Source organism: Nicotiana sylvestris, chromosome 9 (genome assembly GCF_000393655.2).
Source record: "Nicotiana sylvestris chromosome 9, ASM39365v2, whole genome shotgun sequence".
Classification (NCBI taxonomy): domain Eukaryota; kingdom Viridiplantae; phylum Streptophyta; class Magnoliopsida; order Solanales; family Solanaceae; genus Nicotiana; species Nicotiana sylvestris.
The window spans coordinates 58,422,068-58,436,748 of NC_091065.1; the positions used below are offsets into that span (position 1 = coordinate 58,422,068).

Sequence of the window (14,681 nt, forward strand, 5' to 3'; positions counted from 1 at the left end):
ACTCTGCTTCTTGCTCACCTTCGTCGTGAACTTCATAGGTGATGTATTGACATTCATAGCTTCTTTGCTTTCAAACATAGGTACAAACTTGCCCCACTTCCTGACTTCTTGCTTGTCATTCACTTTGCGAGGTTCATAGATGGGTAGCCTTTCATTTCCAGCGGAGGCCATGCTCAATTCCATGTCATGGGCACGAGTTGCAAGTTCTTCAAATGTGCTAGGCTTGATACCTTGCAAGATGTAGCGCAATCCCCAATGCATGCCTTGGATGCACATCTTTATGCCTGAAGCTTCACTAAGCCTATTTTTGCAGTTGAGGCTTGCATTTCTCCAACGATTGATAAAGTCGATAACTGGTTCCCTCTTTTGTTGACGAGTATTTGTAAGCTCTATCATACTCACCGTGCATCTTGTGCTATAAAAGCGATTAAGGAAATCTTGCTCTAGTTGATCCCAACTGTCGATAGATCCAGCCTCGAGGTCCGTGTACCTGTCAAAAGCATTTCCTTTTAACGAGCGGACAAACTGCTTGATGAGGTAATCTCCATAAGTCCCAGTATTATTGCACGTCTCCACGAAGTGCACAATATGTTGCTTTGGGTTACCTTTACCATCAAACTGTTGAAACTTTGGAGGTTGATAGCTAGCAGGCATCTTCAACATATAGACCCTTGCAGTGTACGGCTTTGCATATGTAAGGGAGGATTTGGCAGCAACTTCATATTTGTTCTTAATGGTTCCTTCAATGAAATCCTTCAGTTGATCGATTGGAATCATCCCTTCAGATGAGATAGGGATAGCCTTAGTGGATGCTGCTTGTCTTGGGGAGAGTCACTCTCTAGAACTTCTGGGAGCTTGCCAGGTGCATGGGTAGATTCTTCTTCCATCAAGATTCCCACCCTGTCTGTTATCTTGTCAATTCTAGCTTCTTGATTTTGCATGCATTTGGTCAAGCCAGCGATTGCTTCCGTCAAGTTTGCCAACTGCTCCTCCATAGATGAAGTGTTTGTCACCATGGCTTGCATGATTGTCGTGGATGATGGAGAGTAGCATGGATTTTCACACAGATTGATCCTTGACTGGCTCACGCTATGTGGTGTAAGTGGGGAGAATCCATCGCTTGAAACATCATCATCTTTCTTCACAGCAGAGTGCTTGGAGCCGGAGAGGTCAAGCAGAGCAAGAGTTTTCTTGATCTTTTCAGCAACATTGCCTCCTTCTTCAGATGCGTTTGTGGAAGATCTTGCTCCTTTTGAGGATGAAGATCCAAAAAAAAGGGTTGATGTGGACGGCACTTAGGGTGCTTGTTGTCCTAAAGAGTTTGCTTTGCTCCTCGTAACTGGTCCGAAGCTTCCAAAGGTGACATCGAGGATGCTTTCCACATCAGCATAGAACCTGGAGTTAGTAGCCTTGGTGGATGTTGATCTGGAGTTGATTTTCTTCGAAGCCATTTCAATGTTCTTGAACTTTGGTGATTGAAAAGTTGAGATTAGAGGTAGAGATTGTCCCACTGGGCGTGCCAGAATTTGTAGACAATAAATTTGGTTCGAGAAAATAAAATCAAGACCGAAAAATATCGCAACAATCGTAGTATTTTATTTCGAATATCTGAGTGTACAATCTCTATGAATCCTCTGATTCTTCTTTCCAATAGTAAATAAATTTAAGGGCCTTTGAGCTTGATCTTGAATATGTATTTGTTGCCTCGAACGATGATCTTGTTCTTGAGCTTTAGCTTGATTGCTTGAACTTGACCTTGATTTGTTCTTCGTTCTTGAACTTGCACTTGATTTCTTGAACTTGAACTTGAAGCCTGAAACTTGTGGAGGAATTTGCAGCGTTTGATCCACGAGCTCTTTCTTGCTTCTTGTTATAACTTCTGGTCCCTTTTCTGAGTTATAAAGACCCATATTTATAGTTGTGGAAAGGAGGAGTTGTGACAAGGACAAACTTTTTTCGACCAATCAAATTGAAGTGTGACATGGCTGCATTTGATTGGCCAGAACATGTCACCTGCACACGTGGCGCGATTTCATTGGCCTTTTAGTGTGACTTGGCATGCCTTGTCATTTTGACACGTGACATGATCCTATTGGCTCTTCTGTTTGACTACGCATGCCACGTCATTTGATGCGTGGCATTGGGCCTCTAGGAAGATGACTTCTTGGGCCTAATGAGATGGGCTCATCATTTGTAGCCCAATTAAATAGGCTAGCCCAGTCAATATTTATTGGACTTAAATAATTAATTCAATTATATTAGCCCATAATATTTATTTGGACTAATATATTTAAAATGGTCCAAATTATTTTATTTAATTTATATTCAATAAAATTTGCATGCCTACACACACATAATGGGATGCTAGCAGTCATATTTTAAGCTTCTAACCACTATGGAGTCATGGCTAAGGAATGTAGGCTCACAATTGTAGGTACATTTGTAAGAACTCGACCTCAGATAGAAAAAATACGATCTAAGTTTGCGGAGAAAATCACAGTCAAAGGCAATGCCAAGATTGAGGTGTATGATTATCATACAGTCTTTCTTGAATTCTCAAATGAAGATGACTGCAAGAGTTTGTGGTATAGAAGATCTATTGAAATCGAAGGCCAACTTATGTGGCTCGAGAAATGGATACTGGATTTCAAGTCAGACAAGGACTCACCCATAGCTCCTGTGTGGGTGCTTCTTTCTGAGTAACCATTTCATTGCCATACATGGCATTACATTAAGAATATTGTGTCCCCTATTGGAGAACCTCTCTCAATGGACCTGGCCACTGATAACAAGACTAGACCAAGTATGGCTGAGGTAGATCTCACCAAACCAAAGCTTAATTCAGTTTGGGTGGGTTAAGAAGATGAATCAAATCCATTGAAAGGCTTTACTTAGAGATTAGAGTATGAGAGTGTGCCTAAGTATTGTAGACATTGGAAACTCCTAGGGAGCTCTATAGTGCAATGTAGAAAATGGTGAAAAGAGAAGAAGAGGATGAAACTACGAACGAGAAAAATATACTAGAAACTAGGGGAACTAATGCAAGACAGAGTGATGGAAGTAAGGGAGGAAAACAAATCATAGGTGAAAAAGAGGAATTTGAGAACCAAAATGAAGAGAAGAAAAAGGATGTTACAAACAGTAAGGAACAAAACAATGAATCTAAGACTACACAAGTGGAAATAGCAAACAAGGATGAGGTGCCTACTATGGTAACCAGGCTGAAAGGAAAAAAAAAAGAAGGTTAAGAAAATGCCAAAAAAAGAAGAGTAAAGTGGTATTTAAACCAGTTCTATCACAGGAAAGTAGTAGGAGAATAACTAACAGGACCATTACAAGACCTCAAACACAACAGAAGGGTATAAATAAAGAAAGTAAAGGGGACAGTCAGGAAATAGAGAACTTCCAGTTAAACAAAAATCTGGAAGGAACATCGAGTAATGCTGGAAGCAAAGAGGTAGTGGAGGAGAACATAGAGGAACAATTCAGTCAACCAGAAGAAGTCGCACATGTTTCTGATACAAATGATGAAGTTAGTCAAAAGGATCAGGGAAATCAAAACCAAAAAGTGTTGGACTTTAAGACATTGGGCTTTAAAGTAGAAGAAGTGTGAATTGGAAATGGAGGGAAATAAAATGGAGGGAAAAAGAAAATTTGAAGAAGTGAACTTTTGTCTTGCACTTTGTCCCTCATTGGTGAGGGACAATCACATTTGTGTGCTTATATATAGATTCACTTCTTAAAGCTCTTAAAAGGAGTTGAAGAGAATGAACCCTCGCACCGTCGTCGTCGCTTGCTTGGCTACGGCTTCGGCTTAGGCTTCGGATTTGGATTTGGATTTGTCAAATGATCAATAAGATTATTTTTTGGACAAAATTTATTTAATTATTTAATAATTAATTAAATGCCAAATCACTGCTGAAACTACGCCAGAACCCTACTGAAAGTTCAGAGGGCCTCGCTGGCTGTGGTTCTGCCATGACCGCAGAAGAATCGTGGCGGTCAAATTCAGAGAGCCTCTCTGGCCGCGGTTCTGCCGCGATCGCAGTAAAACCGCGGCAGGCCGCGTATTTTCTGAAAAGGCACCTTTCCAGACACCTCTTCTGATATTTGCCTATAAATTCTGAGGCAAGGCTGCATCTTTTAGAAACGAAAAACACTCCAGAACTTCTTTCTTTCTGAATAAACTGCATCCTAATTCGCAGTCTCTCTCTCTCAAATTCGTAAGTGTGATTTTGCTCCGTTCTTTGAGTTCGTTGGTATCCTGCAGTTTGTATTGCCACTATTGCAGGAAGGTTTATTCCGCTTTATCCTGGGAGGATTTAATCCATTACCTTGGCAACGTTGAGGGGGTTAAAATTCCTTAAGGACACACAAGAAAATTGTGGACTCGGAATAATTTTGATTCTTTATTGTTTTTTCTAGATTTCTTTATTATTTTAACAGTTTTGTTTTCTGATTTTTTTAACACAGTAACGCTCACAAACTTAAGGAATTTTAAATTACTAACGTTTCTGTGTTGATTATTAAACTGTTTTCTATATACTTTGTTGGAGACTAAAGCCTTGTTGCTTTCTACTCCTATAATTGTTTCTGTCCGGTTAAAGTACATAAAAACTTTGCCGGAATAATAAACGTACGGGTTTGAAGTATATAAAAACTTTACCATTGTTACGTATTGTTTGGTTGGTTTGGTATTCAGTTTGAAGATATCAAAACTTCACTGATTTAACAAGTTCTGTATTGTTTTCAACTTTATAGAAATATGACGAATGAAAACCAAACTAATGGAAGTGTTGCGGGAACGGTTGCTACTGTTACGATTGTTGCTACCTCGTCAAGCCGTTCTACTCCTACTCATGCTACGTTGAGTTTGCAATGTTTCATCAAGGAGGATCCTCCGGTCATGGTTGAAAATACTCCGGATGATGAACGACTTGTTGTAACTGAAGCATGGAAACATTCTGATTTCTTGTGCAAAAACTACATATTGAGTTGTTTGGAAGATGGCTTGTACAATGTCTATAGTGTCATGGAAACTTCAAAAGCGTTATGGAATGCGCTTGAGAAGAAGTACAAGACTGAGGATGCCGGACTTAAGAAGTTCGTGGCTGCAAGGTTTTTGGATTTCAAGATGATTGACACTAGGTCAGTCATAACTCAAGTCCAAGAATTACAAGTCATTGTGCATGACCTCCTTGCTGAAGGTATGACCCGAATCAATAATTTTATTAATAAGATTTATCTTATTATTAATTATGAATTTGTTATTGAAGGTATGGTCATAAATGAGGCCTTTCAAGTCGCTGCTTTCATTGAAAAGTTACCTCCGTTGTGGAAGGATGTTAAGAACTATCTTAAACACAAGCGAAAGGAGATGACACTAGAAGACTTGATTGTTCGTTTGAGGATAGAAGAAGACAACAAAAATGATGAAAAGAAGTCACGTGGAAACTCGACAATAATGGGGGCAAACATTGTTGAGGAGGCACTACAAAATAAGAAAAGGAAGAAGGCTTCTGGACCAAAGAATTACCCAAGCAAGAAGAAGTTCAAGGGTAATTGCCACAATTATGGAAAAACTGGGCATAAGGCAGTGGATTGTCGTGCGCCAAAGACTGATAAGAAGAAAAAGAATCAAGCCAACATGGTTGAAGATGAAATGGAAGGCTTGTGTGTCATGTTGTCTGAATGCAACTTGGTAGGAAATCTGAAAGAATGGTGGATAGATTCTGGAGCCACCCGCCATGTGTGTGCTAACAAGGAGTTATTTTCTTCTTATGCCCCCGCAGGTCCCGACGAGACAATCTTCATGGGAAATTCATCTACGGCCAAAATTGAAGGAGTTGGAAAGATTGCGTTGAAGATGACGTCGGGAAAAATAGTGACTCTAAACCAAGTCCTCCATGTTCCAGAAATTCGCAAGAATCTTGTGTCTACCTCACTTCTTGTCAAGAATGGATTCAAATGTATTTTTGTTTCTAATAGTGTTGTACTTAGTAAGAACGATGTATATGTAGGAAAAGGTTACCTAAATGAGGGCCTTTTTAAGCTAAATGTAATAGCAGTTCCTATCAATAAAGTGAATGTTTCTTCTTACTTACTTGAGTCAAACACTTTATGGCATTCGCGTTTAGGTCACGTAAACTTCAAAACATTGCGGAAGATGATAAATCTAGAAGTATTGCCAAAATTTGATTGCATTAATTCCAAATGTCAAATATGTGTGGAATCAAAGTATGCTAAGCATCCTTATAAGTCCGTTGAAAGGAATTCAAGTCCTTTAGACTTAATTCACACAGATATTTGCGACATGAAGTCAACACCATCTCGCGGTGGGAAAAAGTATTTTATTACTTTTATTGACGATAGCACGAGATACTGCTATGTTTATTTACTTAATAGTAAAGATGAGGCAATTGATGCTTTCAAGCAATACAAGAGTGAAGTTGAAACGCAACTAAACAAAAAGATCAAAATGATAAGAAGTGATAGGGGTGGCGAATATGAATCTCCTTTTGAAGAAATTTGTTTGGAAAATGGCATTATTCACCAAACAACTGCCCCTTACTCTCCACAATCTAATGGAATTGCGGAGAGGAAGAATCGAACATTGAAGGAGATGATGAATGCATTGCTAATAAGTTCTGGCTTACCACCGAACTTGTGGGGGGAAGCTATACTTACAGCTAACCGGATAATCAATCGTGTACCTCATAGTAAAACACAGTCCATTCCTTATGAAAAGTGGAAAGGAAGGAAGCCTAGCTTGAAATACTTCAAAGTGTGGGGGTGTTTAGCTAAGGTACAAGTTCCTAAACCTAAAAGGGTTAAGATAGGTCCAAAAACGGTTGATTGTGTGTTTATTGGATATGTAACCAATAGCAAGGCATATCGTTTTCTGGTTCATAAATCAGAAAATCCTGAGATTCACATTAATACGATAATAGAATCAGATAATGCTGAATTCTTTGAAACTATTTATCCGTATAAAAAGGAAAGTGAAGTGACCTGCCAAAAGTCAAAACGACCTCGGGAGGAAATAACAGATGGTATGCCTAATGAAGAAAATCCAAGAAGAAGTAAACGTCAAAGGATATCTACTTCATTCGGTCCAGATTTTCTGACTTTTCTGTTAGAAAATGAGCCTCGTACCTTCAAGGAAGCAATGTCTTCCTCAGAGGCACAATATTGGAAAGAAGTTGTCAATAGTGAAATAGAATCCATATTGAGCAACCATACTTGGGAATTGGTTGATCTTTCTCCGGGTAACAAAACGTTGGGTTCTAAATGGATTTTCAAGAAGAAAATGAAAAACGATGGTACTATTGACAAATACAAGGCAAGACTTGTTGTCAAAGGATTTAGACAACGAGAAGGTCTTGACTATTTTGACACATACTTGCCGGTAACAAGAATTACATCTATTCGGATGCTAATAGCGTTAGCCGCCTTGTATGGTCTTCAAATCCATTAAATGGATGTAAAAACAGCCTTCTTAAATGGTGATCTTGAGGAAGAAATTTATATGAACCAACCTGAAGGGTTTGTGGTTCCGGGAAAATAAAAGAAGGTGTGTAGACTTGTTAAGTCTCTTTATGGACTAAAACAAGCACTCAAACAATGGCATGCGAAATTTGACCAAACAATGTTATCAAATAGTTTTAAGATTAATGAATGTGATAAATGTGTTTACATTAAGAACGTTCAAAATCTTGTAGTCATTGTTTATTTATATGTTGATGATATGCTAATAATGAGCAAAGACATTGCCGACATTCAAGCTACTAAGCGTATGCTTGCTAGTAAGTTTGATATGAAAGACTTAGGAGTTGCCGATGTAATTCTAGGAATTAAAATCCAGAGGACTCCTCAAGGTCTAGCTTTGTCTCAATCACATTACGTGAAAATGGTACTTGAAAAATTCAAACACTTGGAATTTAGAAGTGCAAGGACTCCAATTGACTTAAACCATCATCTTATGAAGAATAAAGGCGAAAGTACGTCTCAATTGGAGTATGCTCGTGTGTTGGGAAGTCTAATGTACATCATGAACTGTACACGACCCGATATAGCTTGTGCAATAAGTAAACTTAGTCGATTCACAAGTAATCCCAACAAGCATCACTGGGTGGCTATGAAACGAGTTCTGGGATATTTGGAGTATACCCAAGACTACGCTTTGCACTACAATAAATATCCTGCGGTTATTGAAGGATATAGTGATGCTAATTGGATAACCGGCTCATCAGAAACAAAGTCCACAAGTGGATATGTGTTTACTGTTGGTGGAGGAGCAGTATCTTGGAAGTCTTCCAAACAGACATGTATCGCTCGCTCTACAATGGAATTAGAGTTTATAGTATTGGATAAAGCCGGTGAAGAAGCTGAATGGCTTCAGAATTTTTTAGAAGGCATTCCGTTCTGGCCAAAACCTTTGGCTCCTATTTGCATACATTGCGATAGTGAGGCTGCAATAGAACGGGCAGGGAGCGTTATGTATAACGAAAAGTCTCGTCATATACGACGAAGACATAATACTGTTAGACAACTACTTTCTAGTGGAATTATCATTATTGATTATGTAAGATCAAAGGATAATGTTGCGGATCCACTTACAAAAGGCTTAACTAGAGATGGAGTTGAGAAATCATCTAAGGGAATGGGACTATGGCCGAGGACAAGTCAATATGAAGGTAACTCTACCTAGAATGTTGGATGTTCCGAGATCTAAGTTCAAGGAGCTCAAACAAAGTTGTGATTGACCGGTTCAACATTGTCAAAATAAAATCTTTAGTCAATTCTCGTGATGAAGACAATGTTCAGTAACAAGGATAGAACTTTACACGTTCTTTAATGATTACCAAAGTTTGATGAGGTATCTATCAAATAGTGTCAATCTAAAGGATTACACATTTAGGAATCACCTACGTAAGTGTGAAGTGTAAGCCCCTTCAAGGAGAATTCTGTAAGGCCAATTCTCTACGCACTTATGAGACTAGGCGGTGTTCATGGCTAAAACGAACACAACAATAAGAACCAAAAGACAGTTAAGGGTTGGTTGTGTGACATATGACTGTCTAGGTATACACTAAAGTTCGACGGTTCAAAGATATCAAATCTACCGATTGACCGAGTATATCCGACATATGTTCACTACGGTCAAAGGGAAACCTACTTATCCAGATGCAATTAATCCTTACTTGCAAAATCACATGGCTTTCATCTATGATCTTTCTTGATATAGCCATTCCCATTCATGTGGGGGATTGTTGGACTTTAAGACATTGGGCTTTAAAGTAGAAGAAGTGTGAATTGGAAATGGAGGGAAATAAAATGGAGGGAAAATGAAAATTTGAAGAAGTGAACTTTTGTCTTGCACTTTGTCCCTCATTGGTGAGGGACAATCACATTTATGTGCTTATATGTAGATTCACTTCTTAAAGCTCTTAAAAGGAGTTAAAGAGAATGAACTCTCGCGCTGTCGTCGTCGCTCGCTCGGCTCGGCTTCGGCTTCTGATTCGAATTCGGATTCGGATTTGGATTTGGAAAATGATCGATACGATTATTTTTTGGACAAAATTTATTTAATTATTTAATAATTAATTAAATGTCAAATCACTGCTGAAACTACGCCAGAACCCTACTGAAAGTTCAGAGGGCCTCGCTGGCCGCAGTTCTGCCGCGACCGCGGTAGAATCACGACAGTCAGATTCAGAGAGCCTCTCTGGCCGCAGTTCTGCCGCGATCGCAGTAGAACTGCGGTAGGCCGCGTATTTTCTGAAAAGGCACCTTTCCAGACACCTCTTCTGATATTTTGGCTATAAATTCTGAGGCAAGGCTGCATCTTTTAGACACAAAAAAACTCCAGAACTTCTTTCTTTCTGAATAAACTGCATCCTAATTCACAGTCTCTCTCTCTCTCAAATTCGTAAATGTGATTTTGCTCCTTTCTTTTAGTTCGTTGGTATCCTGCAGTTTGTATTGCCACTGTTGCATGAAGGTTTATTCCGCTTTATCCTGGGAGGATTTAATCCATTACCTTGGCAACGTTGAGAGGGTTAAAATTCCTTAAGGACACACAAGAAAATTGTGGACTCGGAATAATTTTGATTCTTTATTGTTTTTTCTAGATTTCTTTATTATTCTAACAGTTTTGTGTTTTGATTTTTTTAACACAGTAACGCTCAGAAAAAGTTCAAATAGAGGGAAACGATCTACTAGCATTTAGCTCCGATTCCTCAAGCTTGCCTACATACATAAAGGAGCAACCAGGAATACAACTGGTACTTGACCTAAATGCCAATGAGGTGCAGAGTGAAATTTTAAAAGCTAACAATAAAATAGAAGAATATAGTGTGCAGTCAAATGTACACAAAATTAAAGGATTGGAAGATAGATTGCATATAGAGTCGCATCCTACCCTTGAAGAAGAACTTACTAAGGAAGGTGACTCTACACAAAGGAGAGGAAGAAGTGAAACAAGAAAAAATGGAACGAGGAACAGAAACAAAGCAAGACCTTCTCCGAGAAGGAAATAAAAAGTGGAAATTCACCTCAAGTTATTCATGATTAAAGCAATCTACTGGAACATCAGAGGAGTTAGGTCCAAGAAAGCCATTCACAGTCTCAAACATTTAATCGACGTAAACAACGCCCAGTTTGTAGCTATCTTTGAACCCTTTATTTCAAAGGAGAAAATAGATGGTACCAGGAAGTTCTTGGGATTTCAAGCATGCATATCTAATACTAATGATCAAATATGGTGTTTCTGGAAAAAGCCATCTAAACTCTACTATCATTGTTAATGAGGACCAACATATTACCTTCAATTTTAATGAGGGTTCTAACAAGTCTAATATCTTTATTACTGCAGTATATGCCAAAGGTACAGCTGCATAAAGAAGAGATCTCTGGAATAGTCTGGAGAATATTAGCATGTCTATTAATAGCCCTTGGTGTATAGGTGGTGATTTCAATGTCATAGTTGATCCTAGGGAAAAACTAGGAGGCAAACCTCATAAAATATACAGATGCCTGGAGTTTGTTAATTGCTTTAACAATTGTGGTGTCACAAACTTAGTATTCACTGGCTTGAAATACACTTGGTGTAATAACAGAATGCCTAGAAAGTGAATATGGAAAAGGCTTGATAGAATTTTGTATTAATGATCTTTGGGCTCAGAAGTTCCAGAACAATATTGTAAGGCACTTGGTCAGAACTGGCTCAGACCATCGACCTCTCCTTATGAAGAGCTATTATAGTGACCACAACAACATTAATTACTTCAAGTTTCTGAATTATTGGGTAAAAATTCCACGATTCTTTGATATTGTTAAGGAGGTTTTGGGATTCTCCTATTCATGGAAACTCTATGTGGAGACTCCAGTCCAAATTGAAAGCACTTAGCAGGAGACTAAGCCAATGGTCCAAGCAGGACATAGGGGACATACACCAGTAGATCATGGTATGGGAAGAGAATATCCAGGTATTTGAGGAATTAGACATTGATAATAATACAAATAATGGAAGGGGTGAGACTAACAAAATTCATGCCGAATATGTCAAGTGGTTGGGTTTACAGGAGGACCTTCTAAAGCAGAAGACTCAAGTGAAATGGTTTGAAGACGGACACAAACACCGGTTATTTTCATAGTATTTTGAGAGCTAAAAGAAGAAGGCTTCATCTCCACAGAATAAAGAATCATACGGGAAATGGATCCAGAAGGAGGATAAGATTAAAAAAGCTGCTATCAAATATTTTGAATCTCTCTTCGATCTTCCCAAACCCGTTCTTAATAGTTCTATTCTAGATTATATCCCTGGATATGTGTCTCGGGAAGACAATATCAATCTTATGCTCTTCCAATGGAAGATGAGATTAAAAGTGCAGTTTTTAGCTTGAGTACAGAGAGCTCTGCAGGTCCAGATGGCTATAATAGAACCTTTTTTCAATCATGTTGGAATATTATAAAATATGATATCAGTACTTTTCTTATGAAATTTTTCCAGGAAAAACCTCTCACATAGTTCTTTTCCCACTCATGTTTGGTTCTAATTCCAAAAGTTGATACTCCCTCTAGTTTCTCAGAATTAAGACCCATCAGTCTCACAAACTTTACCAACAAAATTATCTATAAAATCCTGGCTTTGAGACTTAATCCTCTCCTCCCTAGCTTGATCTCTAAGAGCCAAAGTGGTTTTGTCAAAGATAGGTTGGTTATTGAGAACGTGCAACTGGCCCAGGAGATTATTCACTTTATTTCTCATCCAAATAAGGGTGGTAATGTTGTGATCAAATTGAACATGGCCAAGGCATATGATAGAATGTCCTGGCATTTTGTAACCTCTGTATTAGAAAATTTTGGCTTCTCAGAACATTGAGTTGATATGATTCTGAGGCTCATTTCTAATAGTTGGTATTCTATCATTGTTAATGTAACAAGAACTGGCTTCCTCACATCCTCACAGGGTTTGAAACAGGAAGACCCTTTATCCCTATCCTTATTTATTATAGCTGTTGAAGTACTATCAAGATCTCTAAATATGCTTCACAGTTATAATAACTTTATTAGAACATTGAGTCACTTAATGGTCTACTAATTAATCATTTGGCTTATGCAGATGATATTGTAATTTTTAGCAGTGGGATTCGCAGATCCATTAAGCTAATAATGCATCAAATTAAGAAGTATGAACAAAGTTTAGGACAACTAGTCAATAAAGAAAAAAAGTTTCTTTCTAACTGCACCAAAGACAGGAGCTACAAGAATTAACAGAATCAAAGACTGCACAAGCTTCATGGATAAAGACTTCCCGTTTACATACCTGGGATGCCTAATTTATGTAGGGAGAGAAAATAGAATACTTCGACAACATGGCTCAAAAAGTTATTAAGAAGCTAAACGGCTGGTAGAGTAGAATGTTGTCTCATGGAGGAAGGATGGTTCTGATAAAACATGTCCTCCAAGCATTATCAACCTACACTCTGAGTGCTTTATTTCCGCCAAAGGGAACTTTTAAACTTCTGGAGAAACACTTCTTCAATTTCTTCTGGGGCTTCATCGAGGATCAAAAGAAATATCATTGGAGTTCATGGAGAAATCTATACTATCCTACAGATGAAGGAGGGGTAGGGGTGAGGAGTATGCAGGAACTCAGTGAGGCATTTGCTACTAAAAGATGGTGGAGATTCCGATCAATACCATCACTATGGGATACCTTTGTAAAGCACAAGTATTGTACTAGAGTCCATCCTACCTCTAAGGTATGGGTTTCAGGCAATTCCCATTTGTGGAAGAGTTTGACACAAGTAAGAAAAAAGGCTGAAAGTTTTATGGTCTGGCAAGTGAACTCCAGAACATGTAGTTTCTGGTGGAATAATTGGACGGGCAAAAGGTCCTTTAGCAGTAGCGGTCCTTCAAACTACCAAAAGCACCAAGACTTTGGTCAAGCACTTCATGGTTAGTGGAAAATGGGATCTTGAAAAGCTCCAGAAAACTCTTCTAGATCACCAGGTAAGGCACATTAAAACTATTGACATTAGAAGACAAGACCTTTAATACCAAGTCTATTGGGATCTTATAGATAATGGAAAGTACAATAAATCTGCATGGCAGCCATTAGAAGTTGTAAACATAAAAATCATTTCCTTCACAAAGTTTGGCACAATTCAATTTCTTTCAAGTTCTCTTTCCTTACATGGAGACTGTGGCAGGAAAAGTTACCATTTGATGAAGTTACCACTAGGTTTGGAAATCAAGTAGTTTCAAGATGTAATTGTTGCAGAAACTCAAATGCAAAATCTATGCTACATGTGTTTGTGAAAGGTGAAGCGACTAATTTTATTTGGAAGCTATTTGGTGGTCCATTGGGGATCAAATATTATCAAGGCACTATTAGGAGTTTGATAAACTCATGGTGGAAACAGAAGACCATTAATGATGTTTATAAACTTACTGTCCAAATCCTCCCGGTTATTATCTGCTGGGAAATTTGGAAACAAAGATGCGATTGCAAGTATGGTGATAAGAAAAACTTTAATCTATTCAAAATAGTTCAAGAAATTAGCTAGATGATTCAAATTGCCTTGGCTAAGGCTTTTCCTACATGACCCTGGATCTCTTTTTGTGAAGAAATGATCAAATTGAAGTATATTCCTTGGTGTAAAATTGTCTGTTGGAATCTTCCAAAACATGGGTCTATAAAGTTGAACACGGATAAGTTTTATCAATAGCACTGGAAAAGTAGGTATTGGAGGTTTACTCGGGAATGATAAGGGAGATCTCATAATGGCATTCTCTTTCCCCATTCAATGCAATAGTTATACGATTGCAGAAACACAAGCTGCCAAGTTTGGGTCTGATTGGTGCATCAGGAATGGCTACAGAGAGTTCATCCTGGAACTAGACTCCTTAAATGTTAATCAGATGATCATTAGCACGAGAGAGAACAATTATAGAATGAACAATATCATTGATGAAATCTTACAAATATTAAATCATGCTAATGTCAAAACTTGCCATTGTTTTAGGGAAGCAAACTAAGTAGCCGATCAATTAGCCAAAATTGGTTCTACCAGTGATGTTGGCTCCTTCTATTACTCATTTCAGCAACTTCCTACGGGTGTCAAAGGCACATATCATCTGGACAAAAGCCAATTGACATGCATAATACTTAG

The 14,681-nt window shown here is 38.3% G+C and overlaps 1 protein-coding gene across 1 annotated transcript; it reads left to right on the top strand.

Annotated features, from left to right (window-relative positions):
* Positions 1-2,972: 2,972 nt before the first annotated feature.
* On the top strand, positions 2,973-3,613 carry LOC138877629 (uncharacterized). The gene is made up of 2 exons (XM_070157254.1): positions 2,973-3,212; positions 3,302-3,613. Exons 1-2 carry the CDS (start codon positions 2,973-2,975, stop codon positions 3,611-3,613), a joined length of 552 nt encoding a protein of 183 aa, XP_070013355.1.
* Positions 3,614-14,681: the final 11,068 nt, after the last annotated feature.